The sequence below is a fragment of the Rattus rattus genome, chromosome 10 (assembly GCF_011064425.1).
Source record: "Rattus rattus isolate New Zealand chromosome 10, Rrattus_CSIRO_v1, whole genome shotgun sequence".
NCBI classification, from domain to species: Eukaryota; Metazoa; Chordata; class Mammalia; order Rodentia; family Muridae; genus Rattus; species Rattus rattus.
Window position 1 is genome coordinate 20,108,205 of NC_046163.1, and position 21,982 is coordinate 20,130,186.

General features: G+C 37.3%; 1 protein-coding gene and 1 pseudogene across 1 annotated transcript in view; one reads left to right on the plus strand and one right to left on the minus strand.

The window, feature by feature from the left end:
- Nucleotides 1-503: 503 nt before the first annotated feature.
- LOC116911304 (complement factor H-like) overlaps nucleotides 504-21,982 on the minus strand; it is a 69,552-nt gene continuing 48,073 nt past the window's right edge. The window contains exons 8-12 of the mRNA XM_032915218.1: nucleotides 18,660-18,836; nucleotides 16,391-16,573; nucleotides 15,232-15,441; nucleotides 12,253-12,435; nucleotides 504-1,260 (exon numbers count right to left, since the gene is read on the minus strand). Of these exons, the coding sequence (XP_032771109.1) occupies nucleotides 1,061-1,260; nucleotides 12,253-12,435; nucleotides 15,232-15,441; nucleotides 16,391-16,573; nucleotides 18,660-18,836 (953 nt within the window). The 3' untranslated portion in view covers nucleotides 504-1,060. The remainder of the gene's footprint in view (nucleotides 1,261-12,252; nucleotides 12,436-15,231; nucleotides 15,442-16,390; nucleotides 16,574-18,659; nucleotides 18,837-21,982) is intronic.
- Nucleotides 3,302-4,359, plus strand: LOC116911305 (annotated as a pseudogene).

The window sequence follows — 21,982 nt, forward strand, 5'->3', positions numbered from 1 at the left end:
GAACATGTCAAATACAGAGGCGAATGCCAACAGCATACCACTGAACTGAGGACAGGACACCTGTTGGAGGAATTAGAGAAAGGACTGAAAGACTTGAAGTTGGTTGTGACCCCATAAAAACATCAATGCCAACCAACCAGTGCTTCCAGGGACTAAACCACTACCCAAAGACTAAATGGACTCACCCTGGACTTGAACCGCATAGGTAGCAGTGAATAGCCTTGTTAGGGCACTAGTGGAAGGGGATTGGGGGGACTGTAATGGGGGTTGGATGGGGATGGGGACACCCATATAGAAGGGGAGGGGGAGGGATTATGGTGCTGATGGATAGGAAACTGGGAAAGGGAATAACATTTGAAATGTAAATAACACATACCCAATTCAATAAAAAAAGGAAGAAAAAGTAAAAAAAAAAAAGAATATATTCTTTTAACTATGAAAAAAATAAGTTGTACAGAATACTTATAACTTTGAATGTCCAAAATATGACAGAGATGGAATCATATACCCAGTTATATTTTAATTTAATTCTATAACCATCTGAAACTTTCCATGGGCCATATCATTATTTTAGAAATTTATGCACAAATACTTTTTAGATTTATTATCACTACAAAAGAATTATGTAACACGTGTATTCATTTATAGTGTTAAATCTGTCAATTCAGTTGTCACGTGTTTGTGAACTAATACTAATTTGAAGACTGAGACAATACATCTTCCATTCACTGTGAATCAGAGATTGAGATACAAAGGTAGCATCATGATTGGAGCAACTTAAGAAAGTGCTGGATAGAAACAGACACTAAAGCAGTTGCATCTAATTCTGTCATTGATGGAGGCTAGGCACATCCCTTTTGGATCAGGAGTTTCCAATGCTCTGCTTTTGCATTTGTGGCAGCTGTCTCTCATGTCCAAATTAATCACCATTTGTTAACAGAACTTTGCACTTATGGAAGAAATATGTTAATATTTCAAATGTAATTTGAAACTGTGTTAGCAATGTTCACACACCTTTCAAAACAAATGATCATTTATGAAGTCTACTAAGAGTTGTAACTTATTTTGAGCAGGTGGGATAATTGATGTGACCATCAATGCACTGTATACGAAACTCAGGTGATCCTCGTGCCTTTTGATATGCAGTTAGACACACAAATTCAACATAATCCCCTGACTGGATATAAATCTTTTTATTCTTTGTCCTCTTGGGAATTATTTTCTGTCTTCTCATAATTTCTTCTGTTAATACACATGGATCTGAAAGAAAAATTTCCACAAGTGCTCATTAAGTGATATATAACCCTACAGAAAAATTAGCTTTCAAGCATTATTTCTGAAACAATTTTAAAATCATATATAAATAGACACATAAAGTTAGTAAATTTTGAGTAGCAAATGGCATCCAAATAATATGTTTAATATAATAAATTTTTCTATCAAAGATTACTAACATCATTAAATAAAAATTATATTTCAGGATATCCATGGTTCACATTGATTTAGATACTGAGCCAAGGTACAGAATTTGAACCTTGGCATGTGTATAATATTGAGATCTAATGTTCAGTGTTATAAGTATTTTTAAAAATACTGCTATCAAAAGCCTAAACAATAATTACTTTCATAATATTCACTCTTAAACTATTAGCTACTAATAATGAATAATGTTTCATGAATTTTTTGATAGTTTTCACACCAATCTATCAAATTGTCATTCTGGACATGTAGCAAGCCTGGTTAAAAGCAGCTTCACAAACCACTAACCTGGCCTTTGAACTTACATTAGTGGAAAAACAAGAGGGTTAGACCATCTTTGCTCATGCTATCCCTATAAATTTGCTCACTATTGCCACCCTGGCCTACAGCAGAACTAAGCATGCACTACAGTAAAGACCAGGACTAAGTGCTACAGAGTCCCATAACCACATCTCCCATTGCAGCATCTGGTCTCCTGCCACTGTCTGGTTACAGGAAAAGGGTTACTGACCTCTCTCTACTGATGGTTCCAGGAACAGTAACCCAAGCTGCCATTAACTGTTTCTGAGAAAATCTGCAATACCACTTTTGAGCTACAACACTCACTGTATCAGTCTTAACAGAGTGAGTACCTTGCACTCTGTGCTGTCTCTGCCTCAGTCTCAGCAGGATTCACAGAAAGAGTGCTTCACATTGTGCCCGAAGGTGTTAATTACAGACAAAGAAGCCAATAGTGCTACCTGGAAATAACACCTCAATTGCAGCCTAAGATACATCTCGGGAAAAGAGCTTCCCTCTAAAAAATTTCCATAAATATAGTTTAGAAAAACTGATCCACCACATGTTCAAAAAGGCACAAGAAATATTTAAAAATTGGAAGGCAACAAGACTCTACCCTAGATCCAATACACTTTCAGCAACAAACTCTCAATATACTGATGTAGATAAAATGTTAAATGAAGGGTTTAAAAGAATCATTCTGAAATCTCAGTGATTTCCAAGAGAACACACAAAAATAATTAAAGGAAGTAAGGAAGACAATGTATAATGTGAATAAATAAAATTTGTAGGGAATATACAGTTTGAAACAGATTTAGTTATAAAAATTAGAAATTAACAGTTGTACAAATTAAATAAAAATAGGTTTGAAAATATCAATAGCAGGAAAGTCTTGATTGTTCCCAATGGCAATTCTACCTGTTTAGAAGTCCATGTAGAAGTCCTGACTTTGAGTTTGCTTAAGTTTGATATGTTATTTTTTAAATTTGCATGTTATTTGTATTAACATTCATAAAATTAAGGGACAAATGTATATAATACAATATATATGAGACAGATAGGGGATAACCAGTAAACCAAAGGCCAAAATATAAAAAAAAAAAACAAAAGGAATACAGAATGAATGCATTTCTCACAAAGCAGCCTAACTATCTATGCTCTAAAGGGAGCAACATTCAAAAATAAAGCATAGCTACCAACTTCCAACATCAAGAATATATAACTCCTATTAGAAAAGAAGGTATATAAATTAAATCTAGAGAAGAAGCTAATGCAGGTACATGAAATTTCAATAAATATCAATTTCAACTTTCCAAAGTAATGTTCTGAAAATTAATATACTGTGAAAATTCATTTACAGCTTTGAGAAAAACTTATCAAAATATTGTTGTATTTTACTACACAGGTTTATAAAAATAATACTACGAAGTATAAAGAAGCACAAGAAATACCTAAGGAGCAGCAAGCAATGTTAAAAAGAACCCTAGTCCATAGGTGAGTCGTCCTTCCACCAGGCCCCCGGCTCTGGGAGCCCACCTTCCCCATGGCTGGACACCTGGCTTCAGACTTCGCCTTCTCACCCCAACCTGCTGGGGGTGATGGGTCAGCAGGACTGGAGCCGGGCTGGGTGGACCCTCGAACCTGGCTAAGCTTTCAGGGGCCTCCAAGTGGGCGTGGAATCGGCCCAGGCTCAGAGGTGTTGGGGATCTCCCCATGTCCCCCGGCATACAAGTTCTGTGGAGGGATGGCATACTGTGGACCTCAGGTTGGACTGGGCCTAGTCCCCCAAGTTGGCATGGAGACTTTGCAGCCCGAGGGCCAGGCAGGAGCACGAGTGGAGAGAAACTCGGAGGGAGCCTCCTCTGGGCCCTGTACTGCCCGGCCCAGTGCCCTGAAATTGGAGAAGGTGGAACCAAGTCCCGAGGAGTCCCAGGGCATGAACGCCCTGCAGAAGGAGCTAGAGCAGTTTGCCAAGCTGCTGAAACAGAAGAGGATCACGTTGGGGTACACTCAGGCCGACGTGGGGCTCACCCTGGGCGTTCTCTTCGGAAAGGTGTTCAGCCAGACAACCATCTGCCGCTTCGAGGCCCTGCAGCTCAGCCTTAAGAACATGTGTAAGCTGCGGCCCCTGCTGGAGAAGTGGGTGGAGGAAGCGAACAACAAAGAGAACCTTCAGGAGATATGCAGATCGGAGACCCTGGTGCAGGCCCGGGAGAGAAAGCGGACTAGCATTGAGAACCTTGTGAGGTGGAAATCTGGAGAACAAGTTTCTGCAGTGCCGGAAGCCCTCCCTGCAGCAGATCACTACCATTGCCAAGCTGCTTGGGCTGGAGAGGGATATGGTTCAAGTGTGGTTCTGTAACCGGCGCCAGAAGGGGAAAAGATCAAGCATTGAATATTCACAACCAGAAGAGTATGAGGCCGCGGGAAACCTTTCTCAGGCAGGGCTGTGTCCTTTCCTCTGCCCCAGGGCCCCCACGTTGGTGCCCCAGGCTATGGGAGCCCCCATTTCACCACACTCTACTGGTCTCTTTTCCTGAGGGCGAGGCCATTCCCTCTGTTCCTGTCACTGTTCTGGGCTCTCCCATGCATTCAAACTGAGGCACCAGCCCTCCCTGGGGATGAGATGAGCCAAGGCAAGGAAGGGAGGTAGACAAAGAGAACCTGGAGCTTTGGGCCTAGATTCTTTTCCTGGGGAGGAATTGAAAGCACAAACAGGGGTGGTTGAGGGGGAAGAGGGGAGATGAAGTTCAGTGACGCTGTTGATCAGGAACCCGTCCGAAGTTCTTAAGTTCTTAAATAAAGACTGGGATACACAGTAAAAAAAGAAAGAGAGAGAGAGAGAGAGAGAGAGAGAGAGAGAGAGAGAGAGAGAGAGAGAGAGAGAGAGAGAGAGAGAGAGAGAGAGGAAGAAAGGAAGAAAGGAAGAAAGGAAGAAAGAAGTAAGAACCCTGCTGGAATGACCACACTATCAGAACTCAATTTATAATTCATAGCTATAGTAATAAAAGCAGCCTAGTGTTGGCAAAACTATACCCAGGTAAATTAATGGACATGAGTAGAGAACCACTATGCTTACCAATTTTTGAGAAATAAGGCAAAAACAAGCACTGGAAAAGAGGTCAGTTACATGTGGTACTGAAAAAAAAACCTAAATTTTTACCCACAGAAGGATAAAATTAAACACTTTCACCTTGTACAAAATTCCATTGAGCGTGGATCTGAAAACTTAGCATGCCTTTAACATTGAAAATGTCAGAAGAAAATATAAGGAACCAACTTCAAGACACATGGTAGGCAAGAAGTGTTTGGATATAACACCAACAGTACAGAAACTAAGACCAAGTACCATTAGATGCAACTACTAGAAAATACGGTTGCTATACAGCAGAGGAAACATTCAGCAGAGCAAACCCAGTCTATAGATGGAAGAAATCCTTGCCATCTACACTCCAGACAAGGGGTTAATACCTAGAATTTACAGAGATCTAGAAACTTAAAATCCAAATAACCAAGTCCACCAATCAACAAATGAATGGAATAGACAACTTATTTGCAAGCTTCTTATAATAAAGTTTATTTAAATTATTAAAAATGTTTTCATGGAGTTCTTAAATATGATCCAACAAAATCAACTTTGTTACCTCCCAGAAAGGTAAGGAGAGTTCAATCCATATATTTGAATGATATACTGCATTACATCAATGGAATAAATGTTAAGCAAAATGATCATTTTGATAGATATAGTAAGCATATCTGATAGAACTATGTATAGTCAGAATAAAATATTTTTGGTATAAAAAAGATAGTAGAGAAGAATAATCAAGGGCCATAATGTATAAGATATAACATATGATATACCTAGCACCGTATTCATTTTGGATGTAAAATGACAGAAAATATTGACTGTGTAATCAGCAATAAGTTAAAGACATCCTATCTTTTTACTGCAATATCAGAATTTGATTTATAACAATGAAAACATAAAGTATGACAATTATTGAATCAGTCATATTTATGCCAAATCAGTCATATTTTTATACGTGATAAATCCTTAAGTGTCACTAAAGTATAAGAACTGAAAACAAAACAGATTACCAATATGAATGACCAGTATACAAAAATCTCTTTTCTTTAGTGCAGTTCTGTTTTTTGACAATAACAGAAGAAGAAATCTCATTAACAGTAACTTCAAAAGAAATAAAATACTAATGACTTTAACAACACAAATTAAAGACATCAACCATGGCAATGAGATTACCACTGAAGGAATTTGAAAAGACAAAAATGAATTCTTGTATATTAATAACTGGGAAGAATTAAAATTTATATTAAAATGTCCATGTTTTTTCATCAAGTAACAGACTATATGAAACCTCACTAAGATAAAAATAACATTTTATATTTATTTATTTTTTGAGAAACTTTTTTCTTTTTATTGTCTATAAAAAGTTCTTTCTTTTTATCCATTTTATTATTGTATATTGTCTTAATTACATTTAAAATGTTATCCCCTTTCCAGAGTTCTTGTCCATAAACACCCTATTCAAAGCTCCCTACCCCTTCATCTATGAGGGTGTTCTACCACCCAACCACCTCACCTTCCCACCTCCCTGGCCTGATATTCACTTATACTGGGGATCGAGCACTGGCAGGACCAAGGACTTCTCCCCCGATTGGTGCCCAACAAGGCCATCCTCTGCTACATATACACCTGGACCCATGGGTCTGTACATGTGTAGTCTTTGGGTAGTGGATTAGTTCCTGCGAGCTGTGGCTGGTTGGTATTGTTGTACTTATGGAGTTGCAACCCCTTCAGCTTCTTTAACCCTTTCTCTAACTCTTCCAATGGGGACCACATTCTCAGTTCAATAGTTTGCTGCTATCATTAGCCTCTGTATTAGTCATGCTCTAGTTGAGCCTCTCAGGAGACACTATATCAGGCTCCTGTCAGCATGCATGTCTTGGCATCATCAATATTGTCTGGGTTTGGTGGCTGTGTGTGTGTGTGTGTGTGTGTGTGTGTGTGTGTGTGTGTGTGTGTGTGTGCTGGATCCCCAGGTTGGCCAGTCTTCAGTTTCTGCTCCAAATTGTGTCTCCATATCTCCTCTTATGAATATTTTTGTTCCCCCTTTTAAGAAGGACTGAAGCATTCACACTTTAGTTGTCTTTCTTCTTAAGCTTCATGTAGTCTGTGGATTTTATCTTGAGTAATCTGAGCTTTTGACTTAATATCTGCTTAGAAGTGAATGCATAACAAGTGTGTTTTTCTGTGATTGGGTTACCTCAGTCAGGGTAATATTTTCTAGTTCCATCTATTGCTTATGAATTTTGTGAAGACATTTTTTTTTAGTAGCAGAATGGAACTCCATTGTGTAGATGTACCACATTTTCTGTATCTATTCTTCTGTTGAAGGATATCTAGATTCTTCCCAGCTTCTGGCTATTACAAATAAGATTGCTGTGAACACAGTGGAGAATATGTCCTTGTTATGTGTTGGAGCATATTTTCGGTATGTACCCAAGAGTGGTAGACCTGGATACTCAGGTAGTACTATGTCCAACTTTCTGTGGAACATAAAAACTGATTTTTCAGAGTTGTTGTACCAGTTTGCAATCCAACCAATAATGGAGGAGTGTTCCTTTTTTTTTTTTTTTAATCTTAGCCATTCTGAAAGTTATGAAGGGGAATCTCCCCTGATAACTAAGGATATTGGACATTTCTTTAGGTACTTCTCAGCCATTCAATATTCCTCAGGTAAGAATTTTTTTGTCTAGGTCTGTATCACATTTTTATGGGGTTATTTGATTCTCTGGGGTCTAACTATTTCAGTCCTTTGTATGTATTGTGTATTAGCCCTCTATCTGATGTAGGAAAGATAAAGATCTTTTCTCAATCTGTTGTTTGCCGTTTTGTCCTAATGACAGTGTCCTTTGCCTTACCAAAGCTTTGCAATTTTGTGAGGTCTCATTTGTCGATTCTTGATCTTAGAGCATAAGACATTGGTATTTTCTTCAGGAAAATTTCCTCAGTACCCATGTGTTTGAGGGTCTTCACCATTTTTTCTTCTATTAGTTTGAATGTACCTGCTTTTATGGGGAGCTCTTTGATCCACTTGGACTTGAGTTTTGCACTAAGAATGGATCAATTTGCATTCTTCTACATGATGTGATCCCGTTGAACCAGCACCGATTGTTGAAAAGATTATCTTTTTTACAATAGATGGTTTTAGCTCCTTTGTCAAAGATCAAGTGACCATAGGTTTCTGGTTTCATTTCTGGGTCGTCAATTCTATTCCACTGCTCTATCTGCCTGTCTCTGTACCAATACCATACAGTTTTTTCCACTATTGCTCTGTAATACTGCTTGAGATCAGGGGAGGAGATTCTCCCAGCAGTTCTTTTATTGTTGAGAATAGTTTTTGCTATCCTGGGTCTTTTGTTATCCCAAAAGAATTTGCGAATTCTTTTTTCTAACTCTATGAGTTGGAATTTTGATGGGGATTGCATTGCTTTTGGAAAAATGGCCATTTTTACAATATTACTACTGCCAATCCATGAGCATGGGAGATCTTTCCATCTTCTGAGATCTCATTCATTTTTTCTTCTAGTTTCTCTCCATTTAGTTTGATGTTGACTACTGGTTTGCTGTATGTTACTTTTACTATGTTTAGGTTATGCGTCTTGAATCCTTGATCTTTCCAAGATTTTTAACATGAAGGGGTGCTGAATTTTGTTAAATGGTCTCTCAGCATCTAATGAGATGATTGTGTGTTGTGTTTTTTCCTTTGAGTTTGTTTTTATATTTGTTTATGATGAGGATCTTTCATATATTGAACCATTCCTGCATCCCTGGGATGAAGCCTATTGATCATGATGGATGATCCTTCTGATGTGTTCTTGGATTCAGTTTGTGAGAATTTTATTGAGTATTTTTCTGTCAATATTCATGAGGGAAAATGGATATTGACAGAAAAATACTCAGTAAAATTGAGTATTTTAAAATTGGACTGAAGTTCTCTTTCTTTTGGGGGGTCTTAGTGTGGTTTAGGTATAAGTGTAATTGTGACTTCATAGAAGGAATTCGGTGTGTTCCTTCTGTTTCTATTCTGTAGAATTGTTTGGAGAACATTGATAATAGGTCTTCTATGAAGGTCTGATAGAATTCTGCACTAAACCCATCTGGTCCTGGGATTTTTTGGGTTTTTTTTTTTTTTTGGTTCGGAGGACTTTTAATAATTGCTTTTATTTCTTTAGGAGTTTTGGGACTGGTTAGATGGTTTATGTGGTCCTGATTTAACTTTTGGTACCTGGTTTCTGTCTAGAAAATTGTACATTACATCCAGATTTTTTCACATGTGTTGAATATAGGCTTTTGTAGAAGGATCCGATGATATTTTTAATTTCCCCAGATTCTGCTATGTTTGCTTTTTCATTTCTGATTTTGTTAGATTGGACACTCCCTCTGTGCCCTCTGGTTAGTCTGGTTAAGAGTTTATCTATCTTGTTGGTTTTCTCAAAGAATAAGCTCTTGGTTGTGTTGATTCTTTGTATAGTTCTTTTTGTTCCTACGTGGTTGACTTCAGCACTGAGTTTGATTATTTCCTGCAACCTACTCCTCTTGGGTGTATTTACTTCTTATTGTTCTACAGCTTTGAGGTGTGCTGTCAAACTGCTAGTGTATGCTCTCTCTAGTTTCTTTCTGCAGGCACCAATAGCTATGAGTATTTCTCTTAGCACTGCTTTCATTTTGTCCTATATGTTTGGGTATGTTGTGCCTTAATTTCCATTAAATTCTAAGAAGTTTTTAATTTCTTTCTTACTTCTTCCTTGACCAAGTTATCATTGAGTTGAGTATTGTTTAACTTTCATGTGGATGTATACTTTCTTTTGTTTTTGTTGTTATTAAAGACCAACCTTATTCCCTGGTGATCTAATAGGATGCATGGGGTAATTTCAATCTTCTTGTTCCATTGAGGCCTGATTTGCAACTGATTCTATGATCAGTTTTGGATAAGGTACCATGAGGTATTGAGAAGTTATATTCCTTTGTTTTAGGATGGAATGTTCTATTGATATCTGTTAAATACATTTGGTTCATAACTTCTGTTAATTTCTAGGTTTCTGTTTAGTTTCTGTTTCCACGATTTATCCAGTGATGAGAATGTGGTGTTGAAATCTCCTATTATTATTGTGTGAGGTGTATTGTGTGCTTTGAGCTTTATTAAGGTTTCTTTTATGAATATAGGTACCATTGCATTTGGAGCATAAATATTTAGGATTGAGAGTTCATCTTGGCTGACTTTTCCTTTGATGACTGTGAAGTGTCCTTCCTTATCTTTTTTGATAACTTTTGTTTGAAAGTTGATTTTATTTGATATTAGTATGACTCCTCCAGCTTTTTCTTCAGACCATTTGGTTGGAAAATTGTTTTCTAGCCATTTACTCTGAGGTAGTGTCTGTCTTTTTCACCGAGTTGTGTTTCTTGTATGCAGCAAAATGCTAAGTGTCTATAGTTAACTGATCTTATTAGAGTTTCCAAAACATATGGTGGAGAGATGATAGTATCTTCAATAAATGATACAACGGAGATTGATATCCATGAAAAGATGATTAAAATTTCATTCCAGCCTCTCAAAATGGGTAAAAGTCAACTCAAAGTGTATGAAAGACATAGAAGTAAGAACAAAAGAAGAAAACACCAAAATTAGAAGGAAAAAAATAAAACAAACAAACAAGGAAATACTTGACTTGGATTGAACAAAGATGGTTTGAATGTTTAGATGGAATTTCAAACCATGAGTGAGAAAGCACATCTTGACCAATGAAGTTAATCACAATGAGGTACTTGTGTATAGTTGAGAACTTTAGAGAAGATGGTTGTCAGTTTTTTTGTTTTTGTTTTTTTTTTTTATTGTCAGGGATTTATATAAAATATATACGGGTTTCCTATATCAAGAACACATATGGAATTAAAAATACTTTTAAAATAAAAGTAAGTCAACCAAAACTGGATAAAATAAATAGATATTCCTCATAACAAGCAAACAAACAAAGCACATGCCATCGAGGAAAAAAATGCTTAATAATATTAGCCCTGATGGCACTGTCTGTCAATCAAAGCTTCAATGAGATTCCTTATCACCCAGTTAGAATGGCATTATAGACAGGAGTGTTAAAGAATATCAAATGTTCATGTGTACGTAGAGTAAAAGAAACTCATAAGGTGTTGATAAGTTATGAGTGTATTCAGTTACCATGGAGAACATGAAGATTTCATAAAATCCTGAAAATAGAACCACCAGATATCATCTCTGTTTCACTCTTTTGGAATTTACTTAAAGAATTTGGAGTCAACCTACTCTACCTACATGCATAACTTTATTGTAACTTTCTATGTCACAGTAGTTTTAAGATGAAAGAATTATCTAGATTCCCATCAAATAAATGATTAATGATTAATGTAATGTATTAATATATATATATTAGTGAGAAAATCATAGTAGTGGACATTAAGTGAAATGATCCAACACAGGAACACAAATTATTTTTTGTATTCTTTCTCACACAGTGAGTAAAAGTAAAACTTCTTGAATGAGAGGCAGGGGTTAGTAGAATTAGGTGGTGTATGTGAAAGTGCATGGGTGTATCTGTGAAGCTAGATCTGATTAGTGTAAGGTACATACAGATGTGGTGGTTTGGAAAAGAATGTTCAGAAAGACTCATAAATTTGATTGCTTAATCAGCAGGGAGTAAAGCTCCTACATAAGGAATAGGGGGTGTGCCTTGTTGGAGTAGGTATGGCCTCACTGGAGGATATGTGGTTTTGAGGAATAGGGTCTGAAGTTTCCAAAGCCTAGTATAGGCTTAGTGGCTCTCTCTGCTGCCTGCAGGTCTGGATGTAGAATTGTCATCTACTACTTCACAGTGTTGGCCTTCATGACACAGTGCTTCCTCCATGATGGTAATGAATTAAAGCTATGGAACTGTTAGTAAGTTTCAATTAAATACTTCTTATAAAAGATGATAATGGTCATGATGTCTCCTCACAGATAGCAAACTGACTAAGACAGTTTAATGAATACCTATGCAAATGCAAACACTCAATAATAAAGAATGAAACATATAACAGCAGTTTTCAACCAGTGAGTTGTGACCTTTTGGGGATTGAATGACCCTTTCACAGGAGACACAACAACAGAAAACACAGGTATTCAGGTCCCAATTCATGAAAGTAGCAAAATTACAGATATAAGATAGTAACAAAAATAAATTCATGGCTGATAGTCACCAAAACATTAATGTTTTAGCCTAGCAAGTTTGAGAACCACTGATGTATATTTTTTCTACTATTTTCTATCTAAAAATCTTATTTCCATAATGCTTAAATTTGTAAGTCAAACAATCATCCAAATAGTACTTTTAACCACTGAATGCTCTATTTCAAATAATCCAATCTTGGAAGTGACTTTTTGCACAAAAAAGGTTACTTACGTAAACACTTTGGTGGCTCTTCCCACTCTCCATTTTTGCAGGTTATTTTCTTGCTGCCCTGCATTTTATAGAAGGATTGGCATTGATATTCAACTGATGATAATGGTGCATATACTGGTAATGACAAGGAGGTGATGTCTCCATTTTCAATAGTTGGAGGAGGCCCACATTGCCCTGTTGAATCTAAGGAGACAACATTTGAGTAGTTGAGAAATCAAGTCAAAGTACAGACTTAAGCAGAACCAATAAAAGTACAATGCTAACCAAGATTTCGGTGATGGATATGAGGCTACAGAAATGATTGCTTGAAGAAAATTTATTCCTAAATAATGAGAGTTACATTGTAAGTGCTTCCTTCCTTCTTAATGAAAACACTTACTAAATAAAAGCAAGCATGTGGGGTCTCAATTTTTCCAGTTCTAGTCTTCAAAATTGCTGGAAAAACAGATGTTAGTGCAGGGTGTCCAAGTTTCTTTGGTTTCAACACACTACATAATTACTGTTACTTTAACCACATATTATTAAGTTCTCTAGGATATTAAAATTGCAATGAGAACTCTGCCAGTCTTCAAGTGTTATGAGTTTATTGCTTCTGAGATGGAAAAATGATATTTACAATTTGGAACACATTCCAAGGGGTTGTAAAACAATTAATGAATGGTCATAAAATGCCAAGTAGTGATTTATTTTAGGTGAAAATACAGAAGATAAAATATTGATAGGTTTATCTATACAAATCTTCTATGATAGCTTAGTTATAGTCTTTAACTCTTCCTGAAACTGTAGAGTTAGTAATTGAAAATGAATGTCTAGTCTTTATTTATTTATTTATTTATTCATTTATTTCCATCTTTATTAACTTGAGTATTTCTTATTTACATTTCTATTGTTATTCCCCTTCCCGGTTTCCGGGACAACATACCCCTATCCCTTCCCTCTCCCCTTCTATATGGGTGTTCCCCTCCTCATCCTCTCCCCATTATCACCCTCCCCCCAACAATTCCGTTCACTGGGGGTTCAGTCTTGGCAGGATCAAGGGCTTCCTCTTTCACTGGTGATCTTACTAGGCTATTCATTGCTACCTATGAGGTTGGAGCCCAGGGTCAGTCCATGTATAGTCTTTGGGTAGTTGCTTAGTCCTGGAAGCTCTGGTTGGTTGGCATTGTTGTTCATATGGGGTCTCAAGCCCCTTCAAGCTCTTTCAGTCCTTTCTAAGATTCCTTCCACGGGGGTCCCATTCTCAGATCAGTGGTTTGCTGCTGGCATTCGCCTATGTATTTGCTCTATTCTGGCTGTGTCTCTCAGGATGTCTAGTCTTAATGGATACATATGTAAACATTCTCTGTTGTAAAATTCTTTTTCAATTTATGAATGGAATTGATGTTTCACATTTTAGTGAAAAAATAGAAATGATGCTAGGAATAAACATGTTATCTATTTCCCTGGAAAAGGTACAAAAACTTGGAATGATTATATTGTATGGCATTATTACATCAGTGCAGGAGGAGAGCTCAAGATTAGGAAGCAAAAGAGAGAGCAAGATTAGGAAGAGGAGGAAGAAGAAAAGCAGAGTGTAATAACTTGGAAATTCAAAGGGAATTTAGAAACTAAGAAAGAAATGCACTGAATGCAGAGGAAAAGAAGGACAAAGAAGCTGCAGAAAGAGCAAAAAGAGCAAACAGGCTTCTCCTTGCCATGGATCAAAACAGGTCTTTTCTTAACAGAAATGCATGCTTAGTCTTACTATAGAGGACAAAGCTTTTTTTCTTACAGATTTGGATTTAATTCACTTAGCAACAAAAGGGGCGAAGCTTTTTTTTTTCTCTATGTAACAAATATTGAAACTCATTCTTCATCCAGAACGAGTGAGTTTCTTTCTGTGCTGGCACTTGTTCTTTGGTTTCATATGCATATGTAAGTATGGTTGTGTGTTTGTAGTATGGGATTATATGTGCTTATCTGAGCCCAACTGTTTGGCATGAAGATATATGAGTATGCATGCATGAATTTATATATAAATATATGTCAGTTTGTGCATATTTGCTTGTGTAAAAGATTTTTTGTTTTTTGCAACTGTGACTCTCTTTTCCTGGTTCAATAAAAATGTATTGCTCCAAACCTTAAACCACCCTGACAAAGGTTCAAGACTTCTGGGCAAGAGAGAAAAAAAATCCCTACCAACTAATCCTTTATTTTGTCCCCCACTGTTGGGCTACAGATATTGGCCACCTAAGCCAACACTTTTAATTCTCAGAATAATCAGGAAAGGTTTTTAGATTCTTTTAGATGTTATCAACAAGCATTCAGTATATTTGATCTAATACTACTTAAGTTAATTATGTCCCCCAAAATACATGGGGATCTGCACATAAGAGAATGGAGGACCCTGCTCCCTCTTGGTTTTGATTGGGAAATAATGTTGGCAGGAAGACAGAGGTGGGACTTTAGGATCCCCAGGGAAGAACTGAGGAAAGACCAGGAAGGATAGAATTGTCATGCCTAGAAAGTAGAAAAGACCAAACCAGAAAATACAGGAGAGAGAAAAAGCCAACATGTAAGAGGAGGAGAAGAGTGTCCTTAACACCCCATACCCCTCCCCTGCATCTAAGGCAACAAAGATAGAATACAGATTTTAATAAGCTGTAATGCCAGAGACCATCAATCTTTAAAGCTAACTCTGAAACCATCAGTCTTCAAAACTACATCCAGAGACCATCAATCTTTAAATCCATCTGTATGTCCATCTCCATGTTCAGCCTTAATACATTCCAGGCTGGGCAGGCTCCAGGTAAATTTCAATATGAACAATATAATTAATTAAAGCAGCATAGATTGAAGTATGCAAGTAGAAATGTATGATTCAAATATATGAATGAGTATATCTGCCAATGTAACTCATTCTTTCTTTGGTTTGAGCAAAAGTAGATGATTGGTAATAACTTGTTTAAAATCAGAATTGAATTTTTAAGTCATTCTCACCAACACATCGAGGCGGAGAGCTCCATTTTCCCATGTGGCAGGTTACCCCATTTTCCCTAGATATTCTGAAGCCATCATCACAGACATAGCTGAATGTGGTTCCGTGTTCATGACTGCTGGACTCAATTGCATCTCTTCCTGCATCTGACAATCTGGGTAACTTAATAGATCCGTGGTCTATTTTAGGGGGCTGGGAACATGTAATTTTTGCTACATGAAGAACAAAAATGGTCAAGCAGAAAGAAAATGTTTACATTAGAAAATGGGTGGCATAAAAATATTCATATTGAATATTATTAGAGACAATCTTTGGAGTATAGACTGAAGGAATGGCCATTCAGAGCCTGCCCCACCTAGAGATCCAGCCCATGCATGTTCAGCCACCAAACCTAGACAATATTGATGAAGACAAGAAGTGCATGCTGACAGGAGCCTGATATAGCTGTCTCCTGAGAAGCTCAGCCACAGCATGACAAATACAGAGGCGAATGCTAGCAGCAAAACATTGAACTGAGAATGGATCTCTGTTTGAGGAGTTAGAGAAAGGATTGAAGGAACTGAAGGGCCTTGCAACCCCCTAAGAACAATAATACCAAACAATCAGAGCACCCAATGACTAAACCACTATCCAAAGACTACACATGGACAGACCCATCGCTTTGGCTGCATAGGTAGCAGAGGATGGCCTTGTTGGGCACCAATGGGAGGAGAATCCCTGGGTCCTGCCAAGGCTCGATTCTCCAGTGTAGGGGAATGTTAGCATGAAGAGACAGGAAGGAGGGTAACTGGGGGGGGCCCTCATAGAAGAAGGGGAATGGAGAATAGGCTAGGGGACTTATGGACAGAAAATCGGTAAAGGAAATAACATTTGGAATGTAAATTAAAAAATCCAATAAAAAAAGAAAAGAAAAACAAACCATTTGAATTACATCTCCCCAGTGTTTATATTATGTTCTTGTTTTTCTTTTTTTTTCTTTCCTGACCCCTTTCTAAAAAAAATTTTACTTACATTTCAAATGTTACTCCCTTTTCCAGTTTCCTATTCATAAACCTCTTATCCCATTTCCCATCCCCCTTTTTCTGTGAGAGTATTCCCCCTTCCCAACTACCCACCCTTCACCTAAGTTCTAATGGTGCAAAGTAAATCATATCTACTGACCAATGCAGCGTGGTAATGACTGCCACCTTCCATCTTTGCACACCATTTCTTCTGGGCCCTGAGTTAGGTAACCATCTTGGCAAAGAACAGATACTTTCTCTCCATCCAAGTATTTCACTGTGGTTTCAATCACTTGGGCATTTGGAATCCGTGGTGGAGGAGGGCAGAATGTTTTCTCTTTTCCTAGAAAACAAACAAACAAATCAGAGTTCTTTACTAAAGACATAATCTTAAATTATTGAAATAATATTTTTTGTTAAGTAGCAAATTAATTGTGGCCATGCTGTAATTGTAGTATATATTTTATATAATTTATATATTTCACTTGTATAGCAATTTAATATAGTAATTTTTGTCCTGTTTTGAATTTTTCTCATTCATTTTAAATGACATTTTACACTAGTTTATAAAACTTTTTAAATTATTTCTAGTATTTATAATATTTTAACTGAATTATATACACTTAAATATATTAAAATTAAGGTTACATAAATATTTCCCTAGAGTTGTCCATGGATATTTATGATCTAATATATTGGATAACATTAAAATTTTTCATGAGACTGTTTACCAATGTAAGTTGATTTAGAAAAATGGTACCTGTTTTTACTTAATATACTAATGATTTTTCTCATTGCTGTGACAAAATACCTGAAAATAACACCTTGGGAAGGAAGAAGGAAGGAAGGAAGAAAGTTAGAAGGAAGGAAGGAAGGAAGTTGAAAGGAAGGAAGGAAATAGGAAGGAGGGAAGGAAGGAAGGAAGGAAAGAAGGAAGAAAGTTAGAAGGAAGGAAGGAAGGAAGTTGAAAGGAAGGAAGGAAATAGGAAGGAGGGAAGGAAGGAAGGAAGGAAGGAAGGAAGGAAGGAAGGAAGGAAGGAAGGGTTGGGGTTCATTGTGTGCAGGGCAGCAATACCAGCAGAAATGTGAGATATATTGCATTCACAGTCAGGAAACCCAGAAAAATTAGTTCTAATATTCAGGTCACCTTTTTCTTTTTATTTATTCCAGGATCTTTGCTCATGAAATGTTGTTACCTACACTTACAGTGGATCTACACCCCTCTTTTAACCCAAATTAGAAATGTCTTCTCAGTCATGCTGAGAGACAATTATCCTAGGGAATTGTAGATTCTGTCAGTAAACAGTAAAAATTAATCATCACAATGATAAACAATTTGATCAATAAGAGTTTGGAGTATGTTCACAATTTTTTTTAGTAGGCTATTCAAGAATTTCAACTACCCTGGCCATTCTATTTAATATGAACTTGTTAGAGATGGGAAACTGATGGTTCCCATTCAGGATAATATAGTGCTGGTATTAAGGCCCTTCTGACAAGTTTATCAAAACCACTTCAAAATCAAAGCATTTCAGAATCACTGTAGAGATAAATAATATGAAACTATGCTTGATTAGTGATCATTAAAAATTTTAAGTTTTTCTAATTCTGCATAAGTAGAACAGACTGCACAAAAAGAAATTAATGCTAGTAGTAAATGCATTTTTCCATATTCTTTGTACAACTAGCTAGCCACACAAGAAAGTAGAACAAGAATCCCATTACTTTATACTATAATTAAAAGGATATTAGACATAAGAACAGCGGTAACTATAGAACATGTGAGTTTCATGAACATATATGTAATAGGTTGATTTTGGAATGGCATGAAATATTTTTCTGTGAATTTTAGCCTTTAAGAAATAGTTAAAATATCAAGTTAGGTAGGGTCTCCAAAATGGCAGTTATAGAGATAAGGAAGCAAAAATACTGGTGAAAAACTCATTGGTATTTACCTGGAATAAGAGATATGGTATTAGTAAGTTTTCTGGACAAAGAGTTGACTCCTTATAAGAATTAGTAGATTAAGAGATTGACAGTATGCACATGTGTTTCATACAGAAATACATCATGATTAAGTATAGGCATGGGAATGGCACAGCACATTTATTTTTGTGATAAAAAATTAGAAGCAATGGGACCCTAAGACTAAGAGACGATTAAGACACAGAGATGAATTCATGTTGATCAAATTTGCTTAAGTGTTTTACATTACACACACACACACACACACACACACACACACACACACACACATATATGAATGGAATATATGAATAGAAAAAGGAGCGGTGGAAAAACATATAAATACAGAATTCACATGTGAAATTCTCAAAAAGTTAATTTGCTTTAAGAACTCAAAGATCTTACAATTGTGGATGAGAAAAGACGAGAATATTCACAACAAGGCAGAGTAAATGAGGTCTTACTTGTACAGATTGGTTCAGGATCCCATCTTCCATTAATGCAGATTGAATATCCATACTTCTGACTTCCTCTACATTTGTAACTGATGCTAGAGTTATGATTAAATCCATCCTTCACGAGTTTATTTGCCCCTATTACAGCCAGTCTTGGTGCTTTACACTTCTCAAGTTGATCTGTTGCTATATACAAATATTTGCAAGGAAAATAAAAACAGTTACCAGAGTGAGCTAGCTGCTACATTAAAAATAGCTATAGGACCCCATTGGGGGGAATTAGAGGAAGGATTGAAAGAGCTGAAGGAGCTTGCAACCCATAAAACAACAATGCCAATGAACCAGAACTACCAGGGACTAAACCACTACCTAAAGACTATACATGGACTGACCCAGTGCTCCAAATGTATCGTAATGGTAGAGAATAGACTTTTGGGGCATCAGTGAAGGGGAAGCCCTTGGTCCTGCAAGGTTGGACCCACAGTGCAAGGAATATGGGGGGACAGAAAGGGGATGTATGGGGGGATATTCAGATGGGGGAGGGATGGGGGCTTATGGATAGGAAACCCAGAAAGGGATTAACATTTGAAATATAAGTAAAGAAACATATCTAATAAAAAGGGGGGTATCCATTGAAGGAAATATGGAAGCAAAGTTTAGAGCAGCGACTGAAGGAAAGGCCATTCACAGCCTGCCCCACATTCTCTCTCTCTCTCTCTCTCTCTCTCTCTCACACACACACACACACACACACACACACACATATATATATATATATATATATATATATATATATACAGCCACCAAAACTAGATAAGATTGATGAAGATTAAAAAGTACATGCTGAAAAGGACCAGATATAGATCTCTCCTGAGAGACACATCCAAAGCATGTCCAATACAGAGGTCAATGCTAGCAGCAAGCCACTGAAAGAGAACAGGACCCCCTTTGGGGGAATTACAGGAAGGATTGAAGAGCTGCAGGAGCTTGAAACCCCATAAGAACAACAATGCCAACCAACCAGAGCTCCCAGGGACTAAACCACTACCTAAAGACTATACATGGACTGACCCAGAGCTCCAACTGCATGTTTCAGAGAATAGACTTTTTGGGGCACCAGTGGAAGAGGAAGCCCTAGGTCCTGCCAATGTTGGACCCACAGTACAAGGGAATGTCAGAGGGGGTAAAAGGGGTGGATGGGAGGAACACCCATATTGTGGAGGAAGAGGGGATGCGGGCTTATGGATAGAAACCGGGAAAGGGAATTAAAATTTGAAATGTAAGTAGAGAAATATACATAATAAAAGAAAAAGAAAAAATATTGAAGTTCAACATCTTTACTAAGACCCTGCTATGCATTTTCTAGATAGTTTCTAGATATTGTTTTTCCAAGGAAGACATATTTTAGTAGGGAATTAGTTACTGCATAAACAAAAGTGAGACCTGATACAATGTGGAATATATATATGTGTGTGTGTGTGTGTGTGTGTGTGTGTGTGTGTGTGTGAGAGAGAGAGAGAGAGAGAGAGAGAGAGAGAGAGAGAGAGAGAGAGGAGGTGGTTGGAAGCGATTCCTTATGAGAGCCCAGGATAAGTTCCATGAAGAAATTGCATTCACACTGGGGCCTGGAGCTTTAAATCTAGGCATAAAATAGCAGTGATGATGTACTGATGAAAACTGGGAGGGGAATAGGAATAAAAAGGAGATGTATCCAGTGATTGTAAAACCAACCAAATCCCTCTTGAGATGAAGAGTAACTGTAAACAAAAGGAACTCATACCCCAAATAATGTTTGTCAAACATCAAAAAAAAAAAGTTACATAGTCAAAGTACAGGGAAACTGAAAGCAGAGGTAAGACCAACTCTTCTGCTACAAGAAAACTGCCTGGTGGCCTCAGAAAGCATAAAGCAGAAGTCCTTTGGGACAAGATACTTCCTGGTACCTACAGTTCCTGTCTATGCCCAGAACTGAACTGAACTGTTCAAATAGCTCCCTGCACACCAATCCTGTAGGGGAGAGAGCTGGACCCTCAGAAATGCGGATACTCCTGAGAAATCAGAGGAGACTACCCTCTGCCCACATTTCTTACCCAAGAGGGAATCGCCTAGTACCATCTATTTCCCTTGTGCACAAGGACCTAGGAGTAGTCAGGGGCAGGACCCTTTCAATTCCTGCTTGCACTGAAAGCTGAAAGACAGTCACCAGGACCTCCTACAAACCTGAGAGCAGAACACTCTGTTTCCAGAAACAGCTGAAAGAAAACAGGAAAACAGATCTACAGGAGTACTGACACAGAGGCCTACATGAGGGTCGAATCACTGTCAGAAACAGCACGACAGGCTAATGTCAGAGACAATCTGATGGTGAGAGGCAAGAGCAGGAGCCTAACCAACAGAAATGAAAACTATTTGGAATCATCAGAGCTGAGGTCTCCCACCAAAGCAAATACTGGGTATCCAAACACACCAGAGAAGCAAGATTTCAATTTAAAATCACATCTCATGATAATGATGAGAAGGACATAAATAACTCCCTTAAAGAAATACAGGAAAACACAAGTAAACAAGTAAAAGTCCTAAAAGAGGAAACACAAAAATCCCTTAAATAATTACAGGACTACACAAACAAACATGTCAAGGAATTGAACAAAACCATCCATGATTTAAAAATGGAAATCAAAACAATAAATAAAGCAGAGAAGGAGACAACCCTGGAGATAGAATACCTAGGGAAGAGACCATGAGTCATAGATGCAACCATCACCACAGAATACAAATAGAAGAGAGAATCTCAGGGGCAGAAGATACCATAGAAAACATTGAGACAACCATTAAAGATAATGTAAAATGCAAAAAGCTCCTAGCTCAAAACATTCAGGAAATCCAAGACACAATGAGAAGATCAAACCTAAAGATAATAGATATAAAAGAGAGCAAAGATTCCCAACCTAAAGGGCCAGTAATATCTTCAACAAAATTATACAAGCCTATAAACATAAAAGTATTCTACAGAACTCCAAGTAGACTGGACAAGAAAAAGTTCCTCATGCCACATAGTAGTCAAAACACCAAATGTACAAACCAAAGAAAGAATATCAAAAGCAGTAAAGGAAAAAGGGCAAGTAACATATAAAAGCAGACCCATCAGAATTACACAAGACTTCTCACCAGAGACTGTGAACGCCAGAATATCCTGGGGAGATATCATACAGACCCTAATAGAACAAAAATGTCAACCCAGGCTACTATATCCAGCAAAACTCTCCATTAACATAGATGAAGAAACCAAGATATTCCAATGCAAAACCAAAGTTACACAATATCTTTCTAAA